Genomic DNA, 23111 nt, shown 5'->3' with positions numbered 1-23111 from the left:
AGTGAGGGAGTGAGATGAAGTTTCACAGTGACAAGTGTAAGGGTAAAAGAGAAGTGTCTCTCTTCATTCATGGCAACAGACCAATCTAACGATTGATCAATAACCTTATCTAATGTGATCAACCGATCAAGATTAAACATGGGACATAATTGTGCCCCCTTTACTTTGATTCCCATCATGATGGTCACATGGTCATATCTCATTTGTCGCATAAGCACATCTACGATCGAGATTGGACGGGACCACCACAAATCAAAGGGTTAGAAGCACATGTACGGTGGAGATTTTAGGGGTCATCATCCAAATAAATGGGCCCCATTCTACTTTTTCTGAGCATTCCGTTTTCAATCCACTGATCACATTTACGGTGGATATTGAAGGGGCCCATCAATTCAGTTGATCCATATCATTTCATCTTCTTAATTATTGACTGCTTAATTTGTGCATCTCGTGCAACTTTTATTCTAACTTTCTAGCTTTGTCTCGGTAGTAACTCTCTCCAAATAACCCTTTTACTAGGTTGCATCGCCACTCTTATAAGATCCTTAACTTTGAGCCTTTTCATCAACTTGAAACTGAGTCGGGTTAATCTGTTCTTTAATCTTATTACCTCTTAAAGCAACAGTACAGAATCCCATTAGGAGGACGGTTTGATCCCATTTAGGGGATCCCTTTAGGGCTTGCCATATCTTCGCCTATATGTTTGTGGAAGTTTAGTAAGCTTGGGTTTGGAATAGCTACATGATCGTCTGAGAGATCCGGAAAGAGGAAAGGGCAAAGAGGGGTCCTGATTGATTAGGGCACTCCTTTTTATTGTTCTGTTGTGATGGAGAACGATGAGCGGAAAGAAGATCGAAGTGAAAGTAGCAATTACATGTCGGAAGGAGCTGATCTTATGTTGCGTGAGGTTGAATGGGATTGAATATGCCAACCGGAAAGAGGAAAAGCCAGAGAGGGGTCTTGATTGATTAGGGCACTCCTTTTTATTGCTCTGTTGTGATGGAGAACGATGAGCGGAAAGAAGATCGAAATGAAAGTAGCAATTACACGTCGGAAGGTGCTGATCTTATGTTGCGTGAGGTTGAATGGGATCGAATATGCCAATTATGCCAATCATCAGCAACTCGCGATGACTAATGCATGGGACTCATGCTGGTCTGAGATAAACTTTAACCTTTCAACCTAGGAGTCCATGCTTATGCTTTTGCTTTATCTGTCTTGATGATTTTGAGACATTAGGTCGATGTTTAATTTCGGTGTTAAAGTAATGAACTCAGATTAATGGAGTTTGGGATCGGGAAATTGAGGTTAGCAATTGTGGGTCGATACTTTGACTTGGTAGTGGGATGCAAAATTTCATTGCTGAATTTTGAGTTGGAGCGAGGGTATAGTGGGATGAATGATGCGTATAATTTAGAAATAGGCTCGAATGCATTGTTACTTTGCTTTTATAATTAAAACGGTCTTGATCCATGCAATAGTTTAGCTGAAAATCAAATGCCTTCTTTCTTTTAGTTTAACTCACTGTGAAGATCCTCATAATACCTACTCATAATATAGGTTCGTATGTCATTATTAGTTCTCTGTATCCACCTTATAAGTGGCGTGAACAAAAATCACACCAATTGGGTTTAATCAATGGATTTCTGATCAATAACAAACCAGTTCATAGCTACTGGATCAATTTTGCAATTAAGCACTAATTTCAGGGTAGATTACATGAATACATGGGTCATAGCTACTGGTCATATTCTAACACGACTAATGAGTTTCCTCACCTAAAACAGTAGATCTATCCGAAAGTGGTGTTACAACAGGATTTGTAAACAACAGATTGGAAGTATGGCGAACTATATACTCAAATTTCCCACGCCGTACCCATGAACTAAATTCCTGTTTTTTGATAACTTTATCTTTTTGGGGCAGTTCTTTTAAAAATGTGCCCTCCTGCTTTGAGACCGTTATTTCCTTTCACTATGCTTTTCTAATTATTGAATCAGTGTGTTCCATTGATTATATGATGCAAATTATTAGCGTGGCCAATTCATTCCTTTGTTAAGAATAGGGTGGGATGGATATTTATTTAAAGTTGAATGGAATGTAATCCACTTATTAACCATATTATCTCTTGAGAACCATCAATTGTTCCTCTTTCTAGGCGTGCACCCTAACAAATTGCGCACCCAACTATTCCTTACAAGCGTGCATCCACTTATTTCCGCAGCTGCTTCAAAAGACCGGTTCGGGTTTTCCATTACTCGATGGAGCTGATGTAGTTGTAGATGTCCCTGCAGTGCTATCACCGTTAATACGCAGAGGAGAGGATTAGGCAACATCAACATCCGGTGGAAGACTTCTCAAACAAAGGATTCAGAGCCTTCTTAGGCTTCTTTTCTTTTTTCACTTTTCTACTTTTCTGCTTCTCAGAAAAAAAAAAACTCCTTCCATTGTTGCTTGAGTACGAGGGTTTGGGATTAGAAATCCTGTACCCGATTTGCAATCCTATTTCCTGTTCTCCCCTTCTTTTTTTAAGAAAACAAAAATCGTCAACTTGCTAAACAGGTTTTTATTTTTTTTATTTTCAAAGATAAACCAGCCAGACCACAGCAAATTTTCTGCAGTTTCATTGGAAACTATGTTTGCCCACCAAGCATTTGACTTAACTCCCCATTGGCATGATCACAGCGGGTGTATTTTTTTTATCAATTTCTCCATAAAAAGGTCTTTGATAAAAATGGATTTGGTCATCTTCTTAATTATTGACTGCGTATTTTGTGCATCTCGTGCAACTTTTATTCCAACTTTCTAGCTTTGTCTCGGTAGTAACTCTCTCCAAATAACCCTTTTACTAGGTTGCATCGCCACTCTTATAAGGTCCTTAACTTTGAGCCTTTTCATCAACTTGAAACTGAGTCGGGTTTATCTGTTCTTTAATCTTATTGCCTCTTAAAGCAGCAGTACAGAATCCCATTAGGAAGACGGTTTGATCCCATTTAGGGGATCACTTTAGGGCTTGCCATATCTTCGCCTATATGTTTGTGGAAGTTTAGTAAGCTTGGGTTTGGAATAGCTACATGATCGTCTGAGAGATCCGGAAAGAGGAAAGGGCAAAGAGGGGTCTTGATTGATTAGGGCACTCCTTTTTATTGTTCTGTTGTGATGGAGAACGATGAGCGGAAAGAAGATCGAAGTGAAAGTAGCAATTACATGTCGGAAGGAGCTGATCTTATGTTGCGTGAGGTTGAATGGGATTGAATATGCCAACCGGAAAGAGGAAAAGCCAGAGAGGGGTCTTGATTGATTAGGGCACTCCTTTTTATTGCTCTGTTGTGATGGAGAATGATGAGCGGAAAGAAGATCGAAATGAAAGTAGCAATTACACATCGGAAGGAGCTGATCTTATGTTGCGCGAGGTTGAATGGGATCGAATATGCCAATTATCAGCAACTCGCGACGACTAATGCATGGGACTCATGCTGGTCTGAGATAGACTTTAACCTTTCAACCTAGGAGTCCATGCTTTTGCTTTATCTGTCTTGATGATTTTGAGACATTAGGTCAATGCTTAATTTCGGTGTTAAAGTAATGAACTCAGACTAATGGAGTTTGGGATCGGGAAATTGAGGTTAGGAATTGTGGGTGGATACTTTGACTTGGTAGTGGGATGCAAAATTTCATTGCTGAATTTTGAGTTGGAGCGAGGGTATAGTGGGATGAATGATGCTTATAATTTAGAAATAGGCTCGAATGCATTGTTACTTTGCTTTTATAATTAAAACGGTCTTGATCCATGCAATAGTTTAGCTGAAAATCAAATGCCTTCTTTCTTTTAGTTTAACTCACTGTGAAGATCCTCATAATACCTACTCATATTATAGGTTCATATGTCATTATTAGTTCTCTGTATCCACCTTATAAGTGGCGTGCACAAAAATCACAACAATTGGGTTTAATCAATGGATTTCTGATCAATAACAAACCAGTTCATAGCTACTGGATCAATTTTGCAATTAAGCACTAATTTCAGGGTAGATTACATGAATACATGGGTCATAGCTACTGGTCATATTCTAACACGACTAATGAGTTTCCTCACCTAGTGGTCATATTCTAACACGACTAATGAGCTGATGTAGTTGTAGATGTCCCTGCAGTGCTATCACCGTTAATACGCAGAGGAGAGGATTAGGCAACATCAACATCCGGTGGAAGACTTCTCAAACAAAGGATTCAGAGCCTTCTTAGGCTTCTTTTCTTTTTTCACTTTTCTACTTTCTGCTTCTCAGAAAAAAACTCCTTCCATTGTTGCTTGAATACAAGGGTTTGGGATTTGCAATCCTATTTCCTGTTCTCCCCTTCTTTTTAAGAAAACAAAAATCATCAACTTGCTAAACAGGTTTTTATTTTTTTTATTTTCAAAGATAAACCAGCCAGACCACAGCAAATTTTCTCCAGTTTCATTGGAAACTATGTTTGCCCACCAAGAATTTGACTTAAGTCCCCATTGGCTTGATCACAGCGGGTGTATTTTTTATCAATTTCTCCATAAAAGGTCTTTGATAAAAATGGTTTTGGTCATCTTCTTAATCACTGACTGCGTATTTTGTGCATCTCATGCAACTTTTATTCCAACTTTCTAGCTTTGTCTCAGTAGTAACTCTCTCCAAATAACCCTTTTACTTGGTTGCATCGCCACTCTTATAAAGTCCTTACTTTGAGCCTTTTCATCAACTTGAAACCGAGTCAGGTTAATCTGTTCTTTAATCTTATTGCCTCTTAAAGCAACAGTAAAGAATCCCATTAGGAGGGCGGTGATCCCATTTGGGGGATCCCTTTAGCGCTTGCCACATGGCCACATCTTCACGTATATGTTTGTGTAAGCTTTTAGTAAGCTTGGGTTTGGAATAGGGTAAATCGAATCTGCTCCCTTTTTTTTAATGGCAGTGATCAATACCCCAATTGTGTCTGAGGAATATGAGGGCCTTGCATAGAACTAGTCACTTTATCAGTCACTATCTTCACTATTATTTTGTGAGCCTCCTCATTCATGTGATGATCCTTCCTAGTGGGTTTTAACCAAGGCACTGTTCTTCTCCAACTGTTCAATAAGGAGAAAGAACTGTTCCTCTATCTTTTCATTCTTCTATCTTTTTCATTGCACGGTTCCATTTGTGATTTCATTACCTTTTGAAGAAACCTCTTCATTTTGTGACCGTAGTAGAACCATTGAATAATGACAATCTTCTAATCCTGTTTGCAACTCATTAATTTGTTTGTCTTAATTCTGACATTCATCCAAGTCTGTTTGCAACTTTTCCATCGAGAACTCCGTTCAACTTCTTTTGATTTGCGAGTCAAGGAGCAAGTTCTGTGTGCTTGCCAACGAGTCTCTCAGCACTGCAGTTTTTCATCCCTCTGGACTGTCAGACTTTCTATCATTGATCTTGCTTGTTCATACTCTGCAACAACATCGTCATTAGCATATTTTGTTTTAGACACTTGAAGCTGTAGCATTTCCATTGAATTTCTCTGTGGGCTAGAGCTTGGTTGCATTTCTGTAATTGGGAAAGAAGAAGATCTTCCGAAGCTCTAGTTTGGAAGCTTGAGCTTCCAAATTTGCTTGCAGCAAACAAATGTCATCAAGTAATTTGGATTTGTCCAACTACCACTCCTTCATACCAGCTCAAAATTGGTCTTGAAGTTTCTCACGTGCTTCCTCGAGATGTTTAAACTGCTCGTTCCTCCACAAGCTGCATCAAAACTTTCTTGTTTTCTGCAAAGGTTGTTTATCATCTTCAGGGGTCAACAGTGGTTGATCCGCCTGAGAATGTTTAACAAAATTGGGAGTAGTTGTTATTTTATTTATGGTCTTCTTTGATGAATGAAACTAATTTTGCTTCCTTCCTATCTTGGGATAGTGAAACCATCAGCGACCTTTTAGGAAGGTTATATTGTTGACCTTAAGAGGCAACCACATTTTCCAGGGCTGGTTTCTGGATATTCCCACTGTCAACATTTCCACTTTCCTCAATGTGATTGCAGCTCATTTCTTTGGTAAGAACCCCACATATCCAACAAACATAGCCTAAGTCGTCTTTGGGAAAGCAAGAATGGTCACATTTTTTGTTCTCTATTGTGTCGATTCCTGGCCTTCTTTTTTAGTTTTTACCCAAAAATGATTCACAAATGATTTTCTAAGGTTTGTTGAAGTTGGACAATGTTTATCAAGTGTTTTAGACCCATTATATAGGTATATATGGTGTCCCAACTCAATATGACCGTTTTAGGGGCAAAACGGTTATTTTCGGGTCAAACACTCAACTAGCCGTTGGGCCACAACGGCTATTTTTTGTTTGAACAAATACACTGCTCGGAGGTCCGAGAATATTATCGAAGTTCCGTGCTCGGAGCTCCGAAGGTATTCTCGGAGTTCCGAGACACCAAACAGGGCTTTTAATTTTAGAACCTGGATCAATTCTCGGAGTTCCGAGACTGGATTTCCAGCAAACAGTGTCCCATTTGAAAAATTCATATCTCCTTCGTTTCTCATCGGATTTCGATGTTCTTATACTCTACGAATATGAGAAAAATAAGAGCTATCTGTTAAAAATATTTTCAAAAATATTTGAAAATATTTTAAACAAGTTTTGATAGGATTTAGTTGCTTGTCAAGGTTGTTGCTTCGGAACTCTGTTTTGTTCATTCTTGTGTTGATTGCCATATGGGTCCCAACATGTTGGTACACCACCATGGCCATTCACTTATCCATTTAAGTCCTTAAAGGGTGTGTTAGTCTCTTTGAAAAACATATTGTAACAACTGAAAATTTGGGTTTTTATGTAGGATAATTTCACCCTAAATAGTTAAGATTCTGAGTGTATTAACCTAATTAATATGGGTCATAAAAAGGGTTTCATGGGATATTGATGGAGACCTTTAATTTTCGATTGTGGTGGGGCCTATAATTTAACGTGAAAACCATAGCTTTTCTAAACCACCCTCTTATTATGTATTGTAAAACAAAAAAATTGATATTTCCACTCCAAGTTTTAATTAAGGTAGGTGTGGCAAGTTTGCCCCAAGCAAGATTAACACATTAGACCTTTGTGTGAGGGGCATTCTTGGCAATTAAAAATATTTTCAACATAGGTGTCCTTCCCAAAACAATTTCTAACGCTATTTCCTTGTGGGTGAAAATTCATTTAATACTCCCCTAGATTGGGGCGCCACTTTTGGGCCTTGTTTTTATATATATAGTATATGTACATACACCTTTGCATCACAATGGAATGATTGCCTTTTTCTCTTTGTGAAATGCTACTGTACGTTTCTCCCTAGAAGGAGAAACGCACAGTGCTAGCAAAATAAAAAGACCTCTTGCTTTAAAAAAAAAAGGGATTTTGGAATCTTGCTTTAAATGTATCATTTAAAGAGGGAAAGAAGTGAAACGTGTGTGCTGCCTTCTTTACTCCCTTAAATTTTTGTGTGGACCACCTTTAATCTTGCAATCAAGGATCTTCTTTTGGTAACCTTCCTCTCTTTCTCTCCCTCTTATGAACGTATATTTCATTTTTTTGATTTTTCTATTGCCACTCAAATTAGAGAAAGAGAGAGAGAGAGAGAGAGGGATTGGGAACAAGCCAAAGAAGAAGCAGTAAAGGGATTGAGACCTACCTCCAAATTTCCACCTACGGTAACTCTCTTCTTCCTTATTTTTCAATTTATTAAACCCTATAAGCCAACTTTGATTTTTATCAAATTCCCACCCCATGCCATGTTGATAATCGCAGCCCTTATTCAAATTGATGAAGGCAACCCTTGTTTCACAATATAGAATTCCACCCCCTTCCGACCTTGAAACCCACTCTCACCTTCAACAGCAAGCACCATTGAAATAAAGCCTTCAAATTACAAGACCTTAATAAAGCTTCATAAACCCCACAAATAGATGAGATTTCCACCAACCAATCCATGGCTGCAACTTTAAAACCCACTTTCCCTTTTTATCTTGAATGATCTCACCATGGCTTCCAACCTATACATTTCATAAATTTTCCTTGATCCCATGTTCGGACCACCGTCTGCGCATGCAAACCCATTTTCCCAAAACCTTCAAGGCAGTGATATAGAAACAAAGAAAAGAAGACTAATAAAATAATAAAGTCACCCCTTTTACTACCTTAGGCCACCCTTTTTAGTATCATGATTTCTACTTACAAACACTACAACAGGATGGTCCACGTAACGTAAGAAAGGGTGTGAGTAAAAACATAATCGTCAGATGTTGTATCCCGTACTATAGTTCTTAAAATATACACATAGTAAAATTTCATTAGTAATGCCACCACGCTATCTTTTAAGCCTTTGAGCATGACCATCAGAGAATCAATCCACCTTAGTTACCCAGACATGTGCCTCGTTCACTTCCACCTTTATGCAACCTGCAATAAGAAATAGAGGTTTAGAAGAAAGAAGTGTTAGTTGAAGGAGTTTTGACACAAATGCTACATAATTGTTCAGGGTACTTCTCAAGTTGCTTTCGTGAAATTCTCATCTGCACTATCTCACTCCTTTCCACGCAACATCCAGGCAAGTGAATATGGACTCGCTTCATAACGGTAACTCAGTGTAATTCCTATAATTATTTGATATATGACTGTGTTAGAAGGTAAAGGCATCGTATATGTTTCAATACCATATTTCTTAGGCTTTCATTTTAGAAAGCAAATTTGCTATGATTTATGTTAGATAAAGTTGTAAATTAAAATAGACCCAGCATGTTCATAAAGAAAAATTGTAGATTCTGTATACCATTTTAGGATTTGGAAATGAGGGAGGGAGGACTAAGGCAGACCCTTAGATTCGTCCTTGGGCAAAAGCCAAAAGTTACCCAGGCTGAGAGCGTACGACACCTGGCTGACAATGCATTTTCGGGTGGAACCATATGGTGACCCAAAGAGAACCCTAGAAAGGAGCACGTCTCATTAGGGGACGGAGGACTCCTTGATGGTCAATAGTTGACGGCCAGGCTGGAAGGCCACCGAATATGATTTTATTGGGAATTGCCGTATGACTATTGGGGATGAGAGTACATATTGCTTGATTTATTTCCACCTATATTTCTTCTTGTAATTTGAATAAATAAAATGCCAATGTAGTTATGTCTCATTTATGTAGGATTTGAGAAAAACTGTATAGTTTAAAATGGATTCTAATATTGATCATTGAGAATTTTTATGGTTATTGTACCGTGTTGCTTTTATGTCGTTAGCCCTTTTTCCTTGCTCTTACGTTGCTACATTTCCCTCCACAGGATTAGTAGAAGAGGGAGCCTTCGCAAACGAAGACATATAAATAAAGCGGGAATGGGGAAATAAATAGAGAGGGTGGGGTGACAGATGGGTCACCTGTCGTTTTATTAAACTCAGTTTAAGTTATTAAATTTCGGGCTGTAATAAATTTTATTTGGAATGCTAGGTCTTTAATTTGGATCAAAGTGAGTTTTAAAATTATGAAGGGGTTTTATTATTGTGAATGTTTCCGCTCATTTAAGTTGTTCCTTTCAAAAAAAAAAAAATAAAATTAATTTCAGGTGATTTTGTCAAATTGGTGTAGCGGCCTTGTTCTGGAAATCGGGTCGTTACACATATTTTTAGGGGTTTTAAGATGTGCCTTGATCAAGAGAAAACACAAGAGAGGAAGGTGATACATACTACCATTCTAAGTACTCTCTTGAACTTCTCTTGAGCCAATTTTCATTTGATCTTCAATGTGGTGCTTGGCTTGCTTTGGGATCTTCAAAGTTAAGCTTCTTTCTTTGACACCTTCCAAGAATGATGCCACCATTTGGTTCAAGCTCCTTTGTCCTTTGCATTGCTTGTTGATCCTCTAGCTTTGACCTTTCTTGATCTTTTCCTTTCTAGCTTGATGCTTTGAGATGATGATGATGAGCTTCTCCTTGGTACCTCCAAGACATTGTTTGTCCAAGTATGTTCTAGCTCGTTTGTCCATTTGTTGGTTCATCTTTCAAGCATAGGCCATCTTTGTGTGTGTGCTAGCCTGGATTGACCTGTGACTTTCCTATCCATAGCACACCACTCAAGGCAAACTATTAGTCTGTATAGAACTAATCAATTTGGAATTGTTAATCATCAAAACAAGGTAAGAGGATGAGCTCTTGGGCTTACACAAATTATTTGCGTGGCCAATTCATTCCTTTTTTAAGAATAGGGTGGGATGGATATTTATTTAAAGTTGAATGGAATGTAATCCACTTATTAACCATATTATCTCTTGAGAACCATCAATTGTTCCTCTTTCTAGGCGCGCACCGAGACCAGATCTTATTCTTGGGGAGTACTGCAAGCAATTCAAAAGACCGGTTCGGATTTTCCATCACTCTATGGAGCTGATGTAGTTGTTGATGTCCCTGCAGTGCTATCACCGTTAATATGCAGAGGAGAGGATTAGGCAACATGAACATCCGGTGGAAGACTTCTCAAACAAAGGATTCAGAGCCTTCTTTGGCTTCTTTTCTTTTTTCACTTTTCTACTTTCCTGCTTCTCAGGAAAAAACAACTCCTTCCATTGTTGCTTGAGTAGAAATCTTGTACCCGATTTGCAATCCTATTTCCTTTTTTAAGAAAACAAAAATCAGCAACTTGCTAAACAGGTTTTTTTTTTCTCCAAAGATAAACCAGCCAGACCACAGCAAACTTTCTGGAGTTTCATTGGAAACTATGTTTGCCCACCAAGCATTTGACTGAAGTCCCCATTGGCTTGATCACAGCGGGTGTATTTTTTATCAATTTCTCCATAAAAGGTCTTTGATAAAAATGGTTTTGGTCATCTTCTTAATCACTGACTGCGTATTTTGTGCATCTCATGCAACTTTTATTCCAACTTTCTAGCTTTGTCTCGGTAGTAACTCTCTCCAAATAACCCTTTTACTAGGTTGCATCGCCACTCTTATAAAGTCCTTAACTTTGAGCCTTTTCATCAACTTGAAACTGAGTAAGGTTAATCTGTTCTTTAATCTTATTTCCTCGTAAAAGCAACAGTAAAGAATCCCATTAGGAGGATGGTTTGATCCCGGGGGGATCCCTTTAGCGCTTGCCACATGGCCACATCTTCACGTATATGTTTGTGGACGCTTTAGTAAGCTTGGGTTTGGAATAGGGTAAATCGTGATCAATCTGCTCCCTTTTTTTTATTGGCAGTGATCAATACCCCCATTGTATCTGAGGAATATGAGGGCCTTGCATAGAACTAGTCACTTTATCAGTCACTATCTTCACTATTGTTTTGTGAGCCTCCTCATTCATGTGATGATCCTTCCTAGTGGGTTTTAAACAAGGCACTGTTCTTCTCCAACTGTTCAATAAGGAGAAAGAACTGTTCCTCTATCTTTTCATTCTTCTATCTTTTTCATTGCACGGTTCCATTTGTGATTTCAATACCTTGGAAGAATCCTCTTCATTTTGCAACCTGTAGTAGAACCATTGAAGAATGACAATCTTCTAATCCTGTTTGCAACTCATTAATATTTTTGTCTTAATTCTGACATTCATCCAAGTCTATTTGCAACTTTTTTATTGAGAACTCCATTCAACATCTTTTGATTTGCGAGTCAAGGAGCAAGTTCTGTGTGCTTGCCAACGAGTCTCTCAGGACTCCAGTTTTTCATCCCTCTGGACTGTCAGGCTTTCTATCATTGATCTTGCTTGTTCATACTCTGCAACAACATCGTCATTAGCATATTTTGTTTTAGAAACTTGAAGCTTTAGCATTTCCATTGACTTTCTCCGTGGGCTAGAGCTTGGTTGCATTTCTGTAACTGGGAACGGAGATCTTCCGAAGCTCTAGTTTGAGCTTCCAAATTTGGTTGCAGCAAACAAATGTCATCTAGTAATTTGGATTTCTCGAACTACCACTCCTTCATACCAGCTCAAAATTGGTCTTGAAGTTTCTCACGTGCTTCCTCGAGATGTTTAAACTGCTCGTTCCTCCACAAGCTGCATCAAAACTTTCTTGTTTTCTGCAAAGGTTGTTTATCATTTTGATGCAGGAGCATCCCCTAGGCATTTTACATCAGCCTTCATATCTCCTTAGTGTAGTTGCATTATTAGAATACCTAGTGATTTTCTATCCTTTTTAGTTGTCTTTACATGTCAATTTTGCATTTAGTGTATGTCCTTAATGGTCTTTTCCATATTAAAGGTAGTTTAGGAAGTAACTTTGTATTAGGGCTGAGATATAAAGCCCCTCATTTTCTCTTATTTGCTTAGTTTTTGGATGATTTGAGTTTTAGAGAATTTTCTCTTTTGAGAGAGCTTGGCTCCTCTTGTATTTTCATCTTCTTCCTCGAGATAATGGAGTTCCAAGCTATTGAATGAAGTCTTTCTTCCATTTCCCCCATCTAAACTTGTTGAATGCAAGAATTTCATTTCGCCGACTCCGCGCTTGATTGAACCTCGTGCATCCCCTCGCTTGTGGTAAGATCAAGCTCCTTATCCCTTAAAAAAAATCCCAAAAAAATTATAGGTTTAATTTCAGTACAATCTAGAAATTACTCCTCCGATTGCGCTCTACATCAATTTGGTATCAAAGCTAGGAGCGAGAATTTCTATGTTCTTGCCGTTTCTGGATTCGAAGAACAGAAGATCTGATTACAGATCTCAGGTTTTTCAATTTCTGTAGTAGTTTTTTTTACGCTGATTCTCTGCTTCAAGCTCAAATCGATGCAGGTGCAATCATTGTGCTACATCGATTTCATCTCTTTTAGCTGAGCAATTTTTTTGAGACTCTGGCGCCAAAGTTTAGAACAGCGGTATAATTGTCGAAAGGAAGAAGCAGAGATTAGCACTTATTGTCTTCCATACAACTTGAGTAGAGAAATTCCTTGGATATCTCAGCCGAATCTCACAGCATTACCTTCAGCAAATGTTAAGATCGGGAGTTCCATACAAACATCTCGTGTTCTTTCTTAGGCATGTGCGCAATTTTCCTTTTAAGGTTACTGTTTGATGTGTTGTGTTTGTAAAAGCACTTAAAGAAACTGAATGGAAGAGAGCCAGAAACGAAGCTTATAGGTTTCCTATGACCAAATCGCTCACAATTAATTGGATGAATTGGGTGGAAATTCCCTTATAAAGTTCCTTCGTTTTTATCCAATTTTAACGATTAAAATCACTTGCATGTCACCTCCTGAAGGGTTCTCTTGTAAATTTGACCAGATTGTGCATTTTGGAGTTGCTTCCATCATTTACACACCTTGTTTTTGTTGATTGGCTCCAAAGAGATTGAAACAAAGGAACTCCATGATCTATGTCTGTCACAGTCATTTTCAACACTTGAGGAATTTCAAGAATTGTAGGGAACCAAGGCTTTCTTTTGAATAGATGACACTTTATTCTGTCAAGTGCATATGTGTTGTTTGTTGAAATGCACGTGGAATCCTATTTGGCACTCTTGAGGTTGTCTTTTACTGTTTAGTTCATAGATATCTGGGCCCTCAGAAACCATCCTTGCTTGTCTTAAAGGCTAGTCAAATCCTCAAGAGGGGGTTAGGCTTAACTATCAATTCTTTGGTGGACAAGAATTCAGCCAAAGACCATCATTGTTTGTTATAGCTGCTGAAATTCCAACTTCCATGTGTTTGGGTTATGGTCTAAACCAATACACACAGCATGTTTGATCAATTCCATTGAAAGACAGCCCCTCAATATGAATTCCATTCCTTGCTATTTGCATCAAGTGGTATAAACCTTGAAGCCAGATGTTCTCCGTCTGAAATCTCTGAGATGAAAGGACTGCCATGTTACACTTCTTTAATTGGTAAGGGAGCCTCTTTGGAATAAAAGAATTGCCACTAACTTTCAAGCCTGAATGCATGTTTAATGGCCTTGGATTATGTGAATGGAAAACCACTGTGAGATATAGAATTCTATGAGAGCAGATTCTTGTTTTCTCAATTTGTAAACAGCAGCACAATAAGCCTTGGACTTTGAGCTGAGACTCAGTTCACTTTCTGCATTTTGGTGATTCCCAAGCCTCTGAACAATGCTCATAGATTTAGCTCAGGTTATGGTTTGAGCTTCTAATTTGTTCTGAAAGTTGCCACTACCAACAGACAATAGTCTTAACTGAATACCTTGGAACAGAATTAAACTTCCAAAAGGAGCTGCAACCTCTCTGATGCTCTAACCTGAGCATAGTTAATGTCCAATACAATCAGCTACAAGATACTTAACCCAAGGTCATTTGAGTTGCTGACTTCAGAGCCAATCACAAGTCATTTGAAATTTCCTTTTGTTGTCTGAATCTCAACTGAATTCCAGCAGCTGCTTCCACCGGAGTGGAGTACTGATAGCAATTACCCCTTGAAGTAAAGAGGTGCAGGTTCACTTTCAAATGAGAAATCTGTTACAGTTCCCACAAAGAGCTGCTTCATCCCATCTTGAGACTTTGCACACGTCTAATTCCCACCATTGAGAATTGTTTGGTATCTATTGACAACCAAGTATTGCTGCTGAGCATGGAAGGCATCAAGGGTATAGCTGATGTAAAGAAAACTGAGAATTCCACTTTGAATTGCTTATGGATCAGCTGCTACAATTAAGGAAGCTGAACCTGTGAATTTTGAGATAGAATCCCTGCCTTGTCTTGCGTATTATAACTACAAGTCTGAAGGGCGTACTTCATATATCTTCACCAACAAAGGGAATATTTGTCGCAGCGGGTTGTCAAAACAGAATTTCAGGGTTGCATTGCAGGTTTTGATTTTCAACAAGAAAATTTAGCTACAAGAAATTTGTTTCATGACAGCACTAGACTGAATTGTAGTTAAAGAAATAAGTCATTTGCTCTCTACTCCAACATTGAGCATTGATCCACACAACCATCTATGGAGCCACCATTTGTTCCTCATGCTTATGGCTATGGTGATGTTGAAGCTGAGTGCATGAGTTGGGTCGACGCCCTCGATTCATATCACATATACTATGGCTTCAACCATCGTGAGACATTACGGCATGCCAGAGAGACTGTCAGACTAAGTGCAGAGTCTATGTGGATGCTCATAGAAAGAGAGCGTCGTGACTTGGGTAAACCTCCATTCCACCGATGGGAGCAGATCCGTGATCGCTTGCTGAGGATTTATGCTCCGGCAGAGTATCGACGACGACGTGATGAAGAGAGAGCCCAAGAGGACCAATGGCTTGGCCCAACATCGCCGAGAACGGGAGGATCACCATAAACAAAAAGTTGATCTTGAATATTCCCTCACCAGACAGTTGCAAAGACTTGAGAGACAGACACATACATCTCGTTCTCCACCCCTAGAGAAGGGGAGGGAGAGGTTATGGCAGATACTGAGGATTTACATGGTCAGTTAGGAGAGGTTGTTGGAACCATCATTTTAGAGCCAGGCGGTGATAGTGGCGAGCTTGACACTAGCGTTATTGTTGGTACTAATGGTGAGCCTGTTGTCCTTGATAGTGAGGCCGATGATGACGACAATAATGGGGCTATAACAGAGCATGTTGAGATAGCGTCCAGCGCATCGTTAGTGACCACAGTTGTAGATGAGGAGCGTACACTTGCAGATGTTGTAGGTGACATGACCATTACCACAGTTGCAGAGGAAGTCTTGGAAGATGGTGTTCATGTTGAGATGGTGTTGCCTATAACTATTACACCTGACATAGATGAGATGTTTGGTAAGATTACAACTGGTTGGCATGACGGACCACTATACCACTGCCACTTTCAGCAGATGCTTATTTTGATATGGACCACTACCTCTCCAAATTGCCACATTTGTAGTGATGATCCATTCTTGATGAGATGCATGGAACAGGCTGACTTCTATGGATTACTACTCTCCCTGAGAGAGTGGATAATCTACATTTTTTATCTTGGCGGAGTCCTTCCCCTGCAAGGCTGATGGGAACTCGAGGACGAGTTCTTTCAAGAAGGGGAGTTTGATGCAGGAGCATCCCCTAGTCATTTTATATCAGCCTTCATATCTCCTTAGGGTAGTTGCATTATTAGAATACCTAGTGATTTTCTATCATTTTTAGTTGTCTTTACATGTCAATTTTGCATTTAGTGTATGTCCTTAGTGGTCTTTTCCATATTAAGGGTAGTTTAGGAAGTAATTTTGTATTAGGGTTGAGATATAAAGCCCCTAATTTTCTCTCATTTGCTTAGCTTTTGGATGATTTGAGTTTTAGTGAATTTTCTCTTTTGAGAGAGCTTGGCTCCTCTTGTATTTTCATCTTCTTCCTTGAGATAATGGTGTTCCAAGCTATTGAATGTAGCCTTTCTTCCATTTCCCCCATCTAAACTTGTTGAATGCAAGAATTTCATTTCGCCGACGCCGCGCTTGATTGAACCTCATGCGCCCCCTCGCTTGTGGTAAGATCGAGCTCCTTATCCCTTAAAAAAAATCCCAAAAAAATTATAGGTTTAATTTCAGTACAATCTAGAAATTACGCCTCCGATTGCGCTCTACATCACATTTTCAGGGGTCAACAGTGGTTGATCCGCCTGAGAATGTTTAACAAAATTGGGAGTAGTTGTTATTTTATTTATGGTCTTCTTCGATGAATAAAACTGATTTTGCTTCCTTCCTATCTTGGGATAGTGCAACCATCAGCGACCTTTTAGGAAGGTTATATTGTTGAACCTTCAGAGGCAACCACATTTTCTAAGGCTGGTTTCTGGATATTCCCACTGTCAACATTTCCACTTTCCTCGATGTGATTGCAGCTCATTTCTTTGGTAAGAACCCCACATATCCAGCAAACATAGCCTAAGTCATCTTTGGGAAAGCAAGAATGGTCACATTTTTTGTTCTCTATTGTGTCGATTCTTGGCCTTCTTTTTTTTAATAATCTTAGGACTTGTGACTTTCTTTTCCCAATACTAAAGTGAATGTAATTTATTATGTCATTTGATCATTTTTCTCTCTGGTGTGCAGGGCAATAGAGCATTCACACCACTTCGGTCATCTTTGGAGGAGTTGAGACCTCAATATTCCAATTAAGCAACTTCGCTGGAGTTTTTTTTTTAAAATTGCGAAGCAAGCTGATTTGAAGGTGATCTTTAATCACAGATGATAGGCTGACATGGTGAGGCCTTTCGACGGATACCATACTGCATCGGCAGGGGAGCCCTACGGGGGGAACTACGCTGATTTTCGGTCACGCACCACTTATCAGCAGGGGAATCCTACGAGGGGAACTGTGTTGATTTTCAGTCATGCACCACTTATCGGCAGGGGAGCCCTACGGGGGGAACTGCGCTGATTTTTGGGCATGTTCCACTTATCGACAGGGGAGCCCTAGGGGGTAACTGTGCTGATTTTTGGGCATGCTCTACTTATCGGCAGGAGAGCCCTACGGGGGTGAACTGCGCTGATTTTTGGGCATGATCCACTTATCGGCAGGGGAGCCCTAGGGGGGGATTGCTCTGATTTTTTAGCATTTTCCACTTATCAAGAGGGGAGCCCTACGGGGGGAACTGCGCTTTCGGTCACGCACCACTTATCGGCAGGGGAGCCCTACGGGGGGAACGACGCTGATTTTCAGTCATGCACGCTGATTTTTTGGCATGATCCCCTTATCGGCAGGGGAGCCCTACGGAAGGAACTGGGCTGATTTTTGGTCATGCACCACTTATCGGCAGGGGAGCCCTACGGGGGGAACTGCGCTGATTTTTGGGTATGATCCACTTATTGGCAGGGGAACCCTACGGGGGGGACTGCGCTGATTTTTTGGCATGCACCACTTTTCGGCACTGGAGCCCTACGGGGGAAACTGCGCTGATTTTCAGTCACGCACCAATTATCGACAGGGGAGCCCTACGGGGGGAACTACGCTGATTTTCTATCACTCACCACTTATCGGCAGGGGAGCCCTACTGGGGGAACTGCGCTGATTTTTGGGCATTGACCATTTATCGGTAGGGGATCCCTACGGGGGGAATTGCGCTAATTTTCGATCATGGACCATTTATCGGCAGGGGAGCCCTACCGGGGAAACTGCACCGCTTTATGATGCTTTATTCCGCAGGGGAACCCTTTGGGCGCCCCCCCTTTTTAGGCGACTGTGCCGTTTAGATTTAATTTAATATGTTGGTTTATCATACTGATTTTTTTTGCTTCTTTTTAGGCGGTGAATATATTGGGGTGGTTCTATGGAAAACGACTTTGTTTGCTCAAGCAACGGATCTTAGTCCAATGTCCTTACCTTTTAAAGACCTTTTGTGGTCTTACTCTAGGGCCCTTACCTTTTAAAGACCTTCTGTGACCTTTTCAATAGCTTTAGCCAAGTTGTAACCAGTACGGGCGGTATGCTAAAGCTGCCCTTGTCAGTGCCAGTAGGCGTCCAAAACTAGTTTCATTTGCCTTTCCCGTCTTTTTGATCTTTGGATTTGGAATATTTAAGGAGTTGCCTAAGACAAAATAAACACAGTTTCGCCCTTTTGGTATTTCTTGTTTCCACGTATGTCCCATGAAGTGTTTCACTTGCTTCTAAGTTCCACTTAGATTTTATGTCCCCAATGTATGTCCCCTCAGTTTTGAGTCCTTGTTGATTAGTAAGAAGGATATGCCTTTGTTATCCCCTTCGCCTGGTCTGAAGAGAATTGTAATTTTGAATTCTTTTGCTTTCTGGACTTCCTCTCTCAAGTTTTCTTTACTTTCGCTTCTTTAACCGCATGTGATTTTGTAAAACATCATCCTCCTTGTACTTGCAACTGTTTATCACATTTTACAGTATCTTGAGGTTCATGTTCTTTAATCATTTCACAGCGGTCTTGAACTAGGACGTGCTCTTGTAGTACAAGAGATTCTGGTGAAGATTGCCCAGTCACCCAACCAAAGGTAAGTTCTCTGCTATCGCGGAGTTTGTGGTTGATCAGGGTGATGAATGTCCCCAATTTGTCACATGTGGCAGAGTAACACTCCAACCTTTAGTCCATGCAGCATTTCAAATGTCACATGTGGCAGGAGTAGAGCGCATTGCACCTGATGTTCAGATTGCTTCTGAGAGAGCAAATGGTTCTGTTGCTGCAACAACTGCTGCTGCTGCTCGACGTAAAAATTTCTACTTCAGCTGTTGTGGGATCTGTTAACTCGGTATCTATTGTAGTGGCATTTACTGCCTTTGTCTAAGCATAGGAAACGCTTGCTGCTGCCGCATTTGATGGCCCTTAACCATACCAGTTCATCAAACTAATTTGGGTTTAGTGGTATTTTTTTTTTCAGTAGGGAAATCAGAATGAGATTTTCTATTTCGGCTTTTGGGACAAGCATATGGCTGTCAGGTTTTGTTGGAAGATGGAACGAGAGTTTCTATGTTGGCTTTAGGGATCATATGCTTCTACATTTGGTTCTTACTGTTGAAGCGTGCGCTGTCTTTGATGGTGGCATGCCTTTCATATTATTTGCTGCTACTTTTGATTAGGCTGCATACGTGAATCATTAATTTTTTATTTTCAGCATCTCTCTGTTGAGTATGCTGACTGTTTTCCTTTTCTTTTAACTTTTTCACCAACAAACCAAGCTTGGGACTGCAACTATTTCTCCCTTGTGAAGCAGTATTTCTCTATTCTGTTTTCCAACATTTCTAGCTGATCAGGAATGTTTTTTTCATTTTTTTTTCTTAGATGTCTTGGTGTAGAAAAGTGACCCTGCATTTCTGAGCACTCGCAGTCCCATATATTCCCATGTTTTCTGACCATATGTACAGTCCCATGTTTTTTCCTTGAATATTTTTCTGATGTGTAAACAGTCATCATCAGATGAGCAACAATTTTCGTTGTCAGATCATCAAATGCAAGACCACTCATATATTCTACAGTAACGGAATCCGCGGTGTTAACTTCAATTGAAACGTTGGGAAAACATCCTGGACAAACATTAGACATCTATTGCTCTTTCAAGGACTTGGTTTCTTGACTATTCCCTTCAAACCCTTTACCAACAGTATTCGCAAGTTGATCCTCATTATTTTGGCGTCCAATAGCTCTGCTCGCCACTCAATCAAATGCACCATTGCGATTTCCAATGACTTTGCTCTGGACCTAACTATCCACTGGGCAGAATGAGTCATTCTTCATGGCAGCACGTCTTTTAAGGCTCTCCATATGATCTTTTATCAAATACTGTAACACCAAGTTTTGAGACTTGGCCGTCGACACTTGCCATATGTTCCTTGTAAGAATCAATAAGATTTTTTTTTCTTCTGCTTTGGAAACAACTTCCTGTCAAATACTTTTGACTGAACAGCACAACTACACTTGCCAAAGGAGTATGAATGTGATTCTTTCTATCTACATTTCTCATGCTCACCGGCATCAGATGTGCTCTCTGTTCCATTGAGCTCCTAAATTCATTATAGTCTCGCCCACGAGCCTCCGGGTTTGCACCATGTAGCAACTGTGAGCTTACATCTATGCCTATTTTATTTGACAAAGGTGATGTTATAATTGGTAAATAGATTGGATTTGTTAAAGAGCGGGCTGCTTGGTCTGCTAATGAAGGCAAACTAGATCTAGCTGTTGCAAGAAGAGTGGAATTTATAGATTTATGGACAACATGATCGACGTGGTCTCCGAGTAACTGAACACAATGATCACTAGCTACAGCCAAATGGCTAGAATCTTCAATATGCTTGCTGTGAAACGATGTGTTGGTTTTATCTAAAATAAACTTCAGCCATGGCTCTAGACCCTTGGCTCTTAATTTGTGTTCTATTGCACCAATTATGTTTCGTAACCTTATTTATCAGTAGCCTCAGTCTGTATGTTCCCTCGCAAAGGAGGGCTGAAGTGTGAACGAAACATAGAGACCAGTGAAAATTAGTTGCATCACCCTAAGGGGTTCCAATTTAGCAGGATCCAAAGCACGAATACCCTTAATTGGATGAAAAAATAGAGTTGAAACGGCTTTCTTTCTCTCTTCTGTAGGAATTTGATGTTTTCTAGAGAAGAGCACCAAGGATTTTGCCCGGCTTCCTCAATCATCGCTTCCTTCCTCAATTACCCTGGGATCAATAGGAAATGACTCAAGTTGCACTGAGGATTGAAAACCTAAGCACTTGGCCTTGCTGAGATGGTTGGCCAAGCCTCAACTCAATATTCGAAGGAGGAACATTCTTTCCCTTAATAAATGTGTCCCTGGAACTGTTGAACCTGCTGACATCAGAATTTGTACCAACAGATTTTTAAGTTTCTTGAAATTGGACCAGGGAAGAATGGATTTGCTAGCGAGGTTGGCCTATTTGAGTCGACTTTGACAGTTCCATAACCCTGTCCATTCCGCTTTGGTTAGCTGCCGAAGCAGATTATTTTGAAGAGACATTGTGTGACTTTCTTTGAGAGCATTGAAAGCTCGATGGTCTCCATTGGTTCTTATGACAGCTAAGCTTGTATATCCCACAATATTCTGCCAGAGACCCAACCCAAACATCAGGACAGGAGGATGTGCTTTACCCAAGTTCGTGGAAACCTCCAACCTCTAGCTGGAAATTACCTGCTTTGGAAGTCGAAGAGGCTTCACTTGTTGATTTCTGGGCATAACAAGGATGAATTGTTAAGTGAAATGGACAGTCTTGTTCTCTTTGTCCATTTTTATATTTTTTTTCACAAGGAACATCAATTTTTGGTCTCTTTGCGTTTGAAATATCTCCGAGCATAGTGCATCCATTCGAGCATGCTAACCCATAAATTTCCTTGAAACTGACGAGCACCATTTGCAGAGATTTTTTACTATCATCAAGAATATACGATTTTTGGATCACCATTTGATATCAAGAGTAATGAGAAACTTACTTTTCTGTTTCCTTTTTATTTTGTTTCCTTTTTTTGTGTGTAGGAAATAGGCTTATGTTCAACCAAACCAGAGTTCTGAAATTGTGTCTCACTCAATACTTACTTCAAGATTAGGATTGGTTCAAGAACCATTCATGTGGGTTTTCACTCTCCACTTTCAAGCAAGTTATAACTAGATAGAACTGATTCGTGTAATTATAGATGCTCGAACATTCTGCCCCTATCGTATCTGTATGACTTCTGAAGGGATTAGTTTATGTTCCCCTATACACATTCAGAAGTTAGCTTTTGATCAACCCTGAATTTCTTAAAGATTTATCGAGATGTGTTTTTCACATCGCCACTCTCGAGACTACATTTTGGCTTCTTTTTGCAATTTTTACAATTTCCGCCTACACAATAAATTCATGGGAATATCTTTATGGGATTGAAGATCTATCTAGGGTTGGAATAATAACTTCTATTGGCTTTGGAAAATTGTCCTCCATAACGAAATATGTCCAACGTCTCCATATAATAGATTTTCTCTCACCGGATTTTGCGAAACGGAAGGTCTAACATTCTTAACCTCCTCAAAAAAATCATTTTTCAGTGAGTCGTTTAGAAGAGCCTTCTTAGCCATGTTACGAGAAAGTGAGCCCGTGTACTGGTTATTCCTTGAAATCTCTATCTCTATTTTCTTCTTGGCTTTGTTTTTTAGCATCTTTGCTTTGTTTCTTTTTTTTTTTTTTTTGACATCTCCGGTGTCTTAGAAGAAGTCCTGTTGAAATATGATCTATCTCTACTGTGACCATATTTGAGATGGGTGGTTCCAATATGACATTTTCAAATGTTTTCTTGTTCTCTTTTTTTTGGGCGGATTTTGTTGGAGGGGAATTCCATTGAAAAATGGTCAATGAAGTCTCCATGTATTTTGGGCGCGTCAATTTTTCATGAGTTGAAGGCCCCGCCATATTTGACAAAACTAAGTTTTCCTCACCGTGTGAGGCTTTATGAAGTTGTTTTTTCCACAATACATGGCATTGTGAAGTTCTTTCCATATGCAGCGATTTGAAGTTAACCCACAATATGCGGCAGTGTGAAGTTCTCCACCATATGCAGTGTTGTGAAGTTTTTTTTTCCTTTACCGTACATGTTGTGGAATTCTCTCCGCCATATGCTGCATTCTAAAGTTTTCCCTCACCATGTGCCTTAGATAAACTTTGCTCCACCATTTGTCCCTTTGTGAAGTTTGCCCCCACTATATCCAAAATTGTGAATTTTTTTTATTC

The 23111-nt window shown here is 39.7% G+C and overlaps 1 protein-coding gene and 1 long non-coding RNA gene across 2 annotated transcripts in view; both read left to right on the top strand.

The window, feature by feature from the left end:
• The window catches only part of LOC143885557 (uncharacterized), a 36550-nt gene that overhangs the window by 611 nt on the left and 12828 nt on the right, over positions 1–23111 (top strand). The window lies entirely within an intron of this gene.
• LOC143885556 (uncharacterized) lies at positions 11179–19787 on the top strand. Its single transcript, XM_077389777.1, has 2 exons — positions 11179–16785; positions 16985–19787. Exon 1 carries the CDS (start codon positions 15362–15364, stop codon positions 15944–15946), a length of 585 nt encoding a protein of 194 aa, XP_077245892.1. The 5' UTR covers positions 11179–15361; the 3' UTR covers positions 15947–16785; positions 16985–19787.

This window comes from Tasmannia lanceolata, unplaced genomic scaffold, assembly GCF_043159265.1.
Source record: "Tasmannia lanceolata isolate RefF3 unplaced genomic scaffold, GAP_Taslan_0.1 ptg000008l, whole genome shotgun sequence".
NCBI lineage: Eukaryota > Viridiplantae > Streptophyta > Magnoliopsida > Canellales > Winteraceae > Tasmannia > Tasmannia lanceolata.
This window is presented reverse-complemented; position numbering and strand designations above follow the sequence as displayed.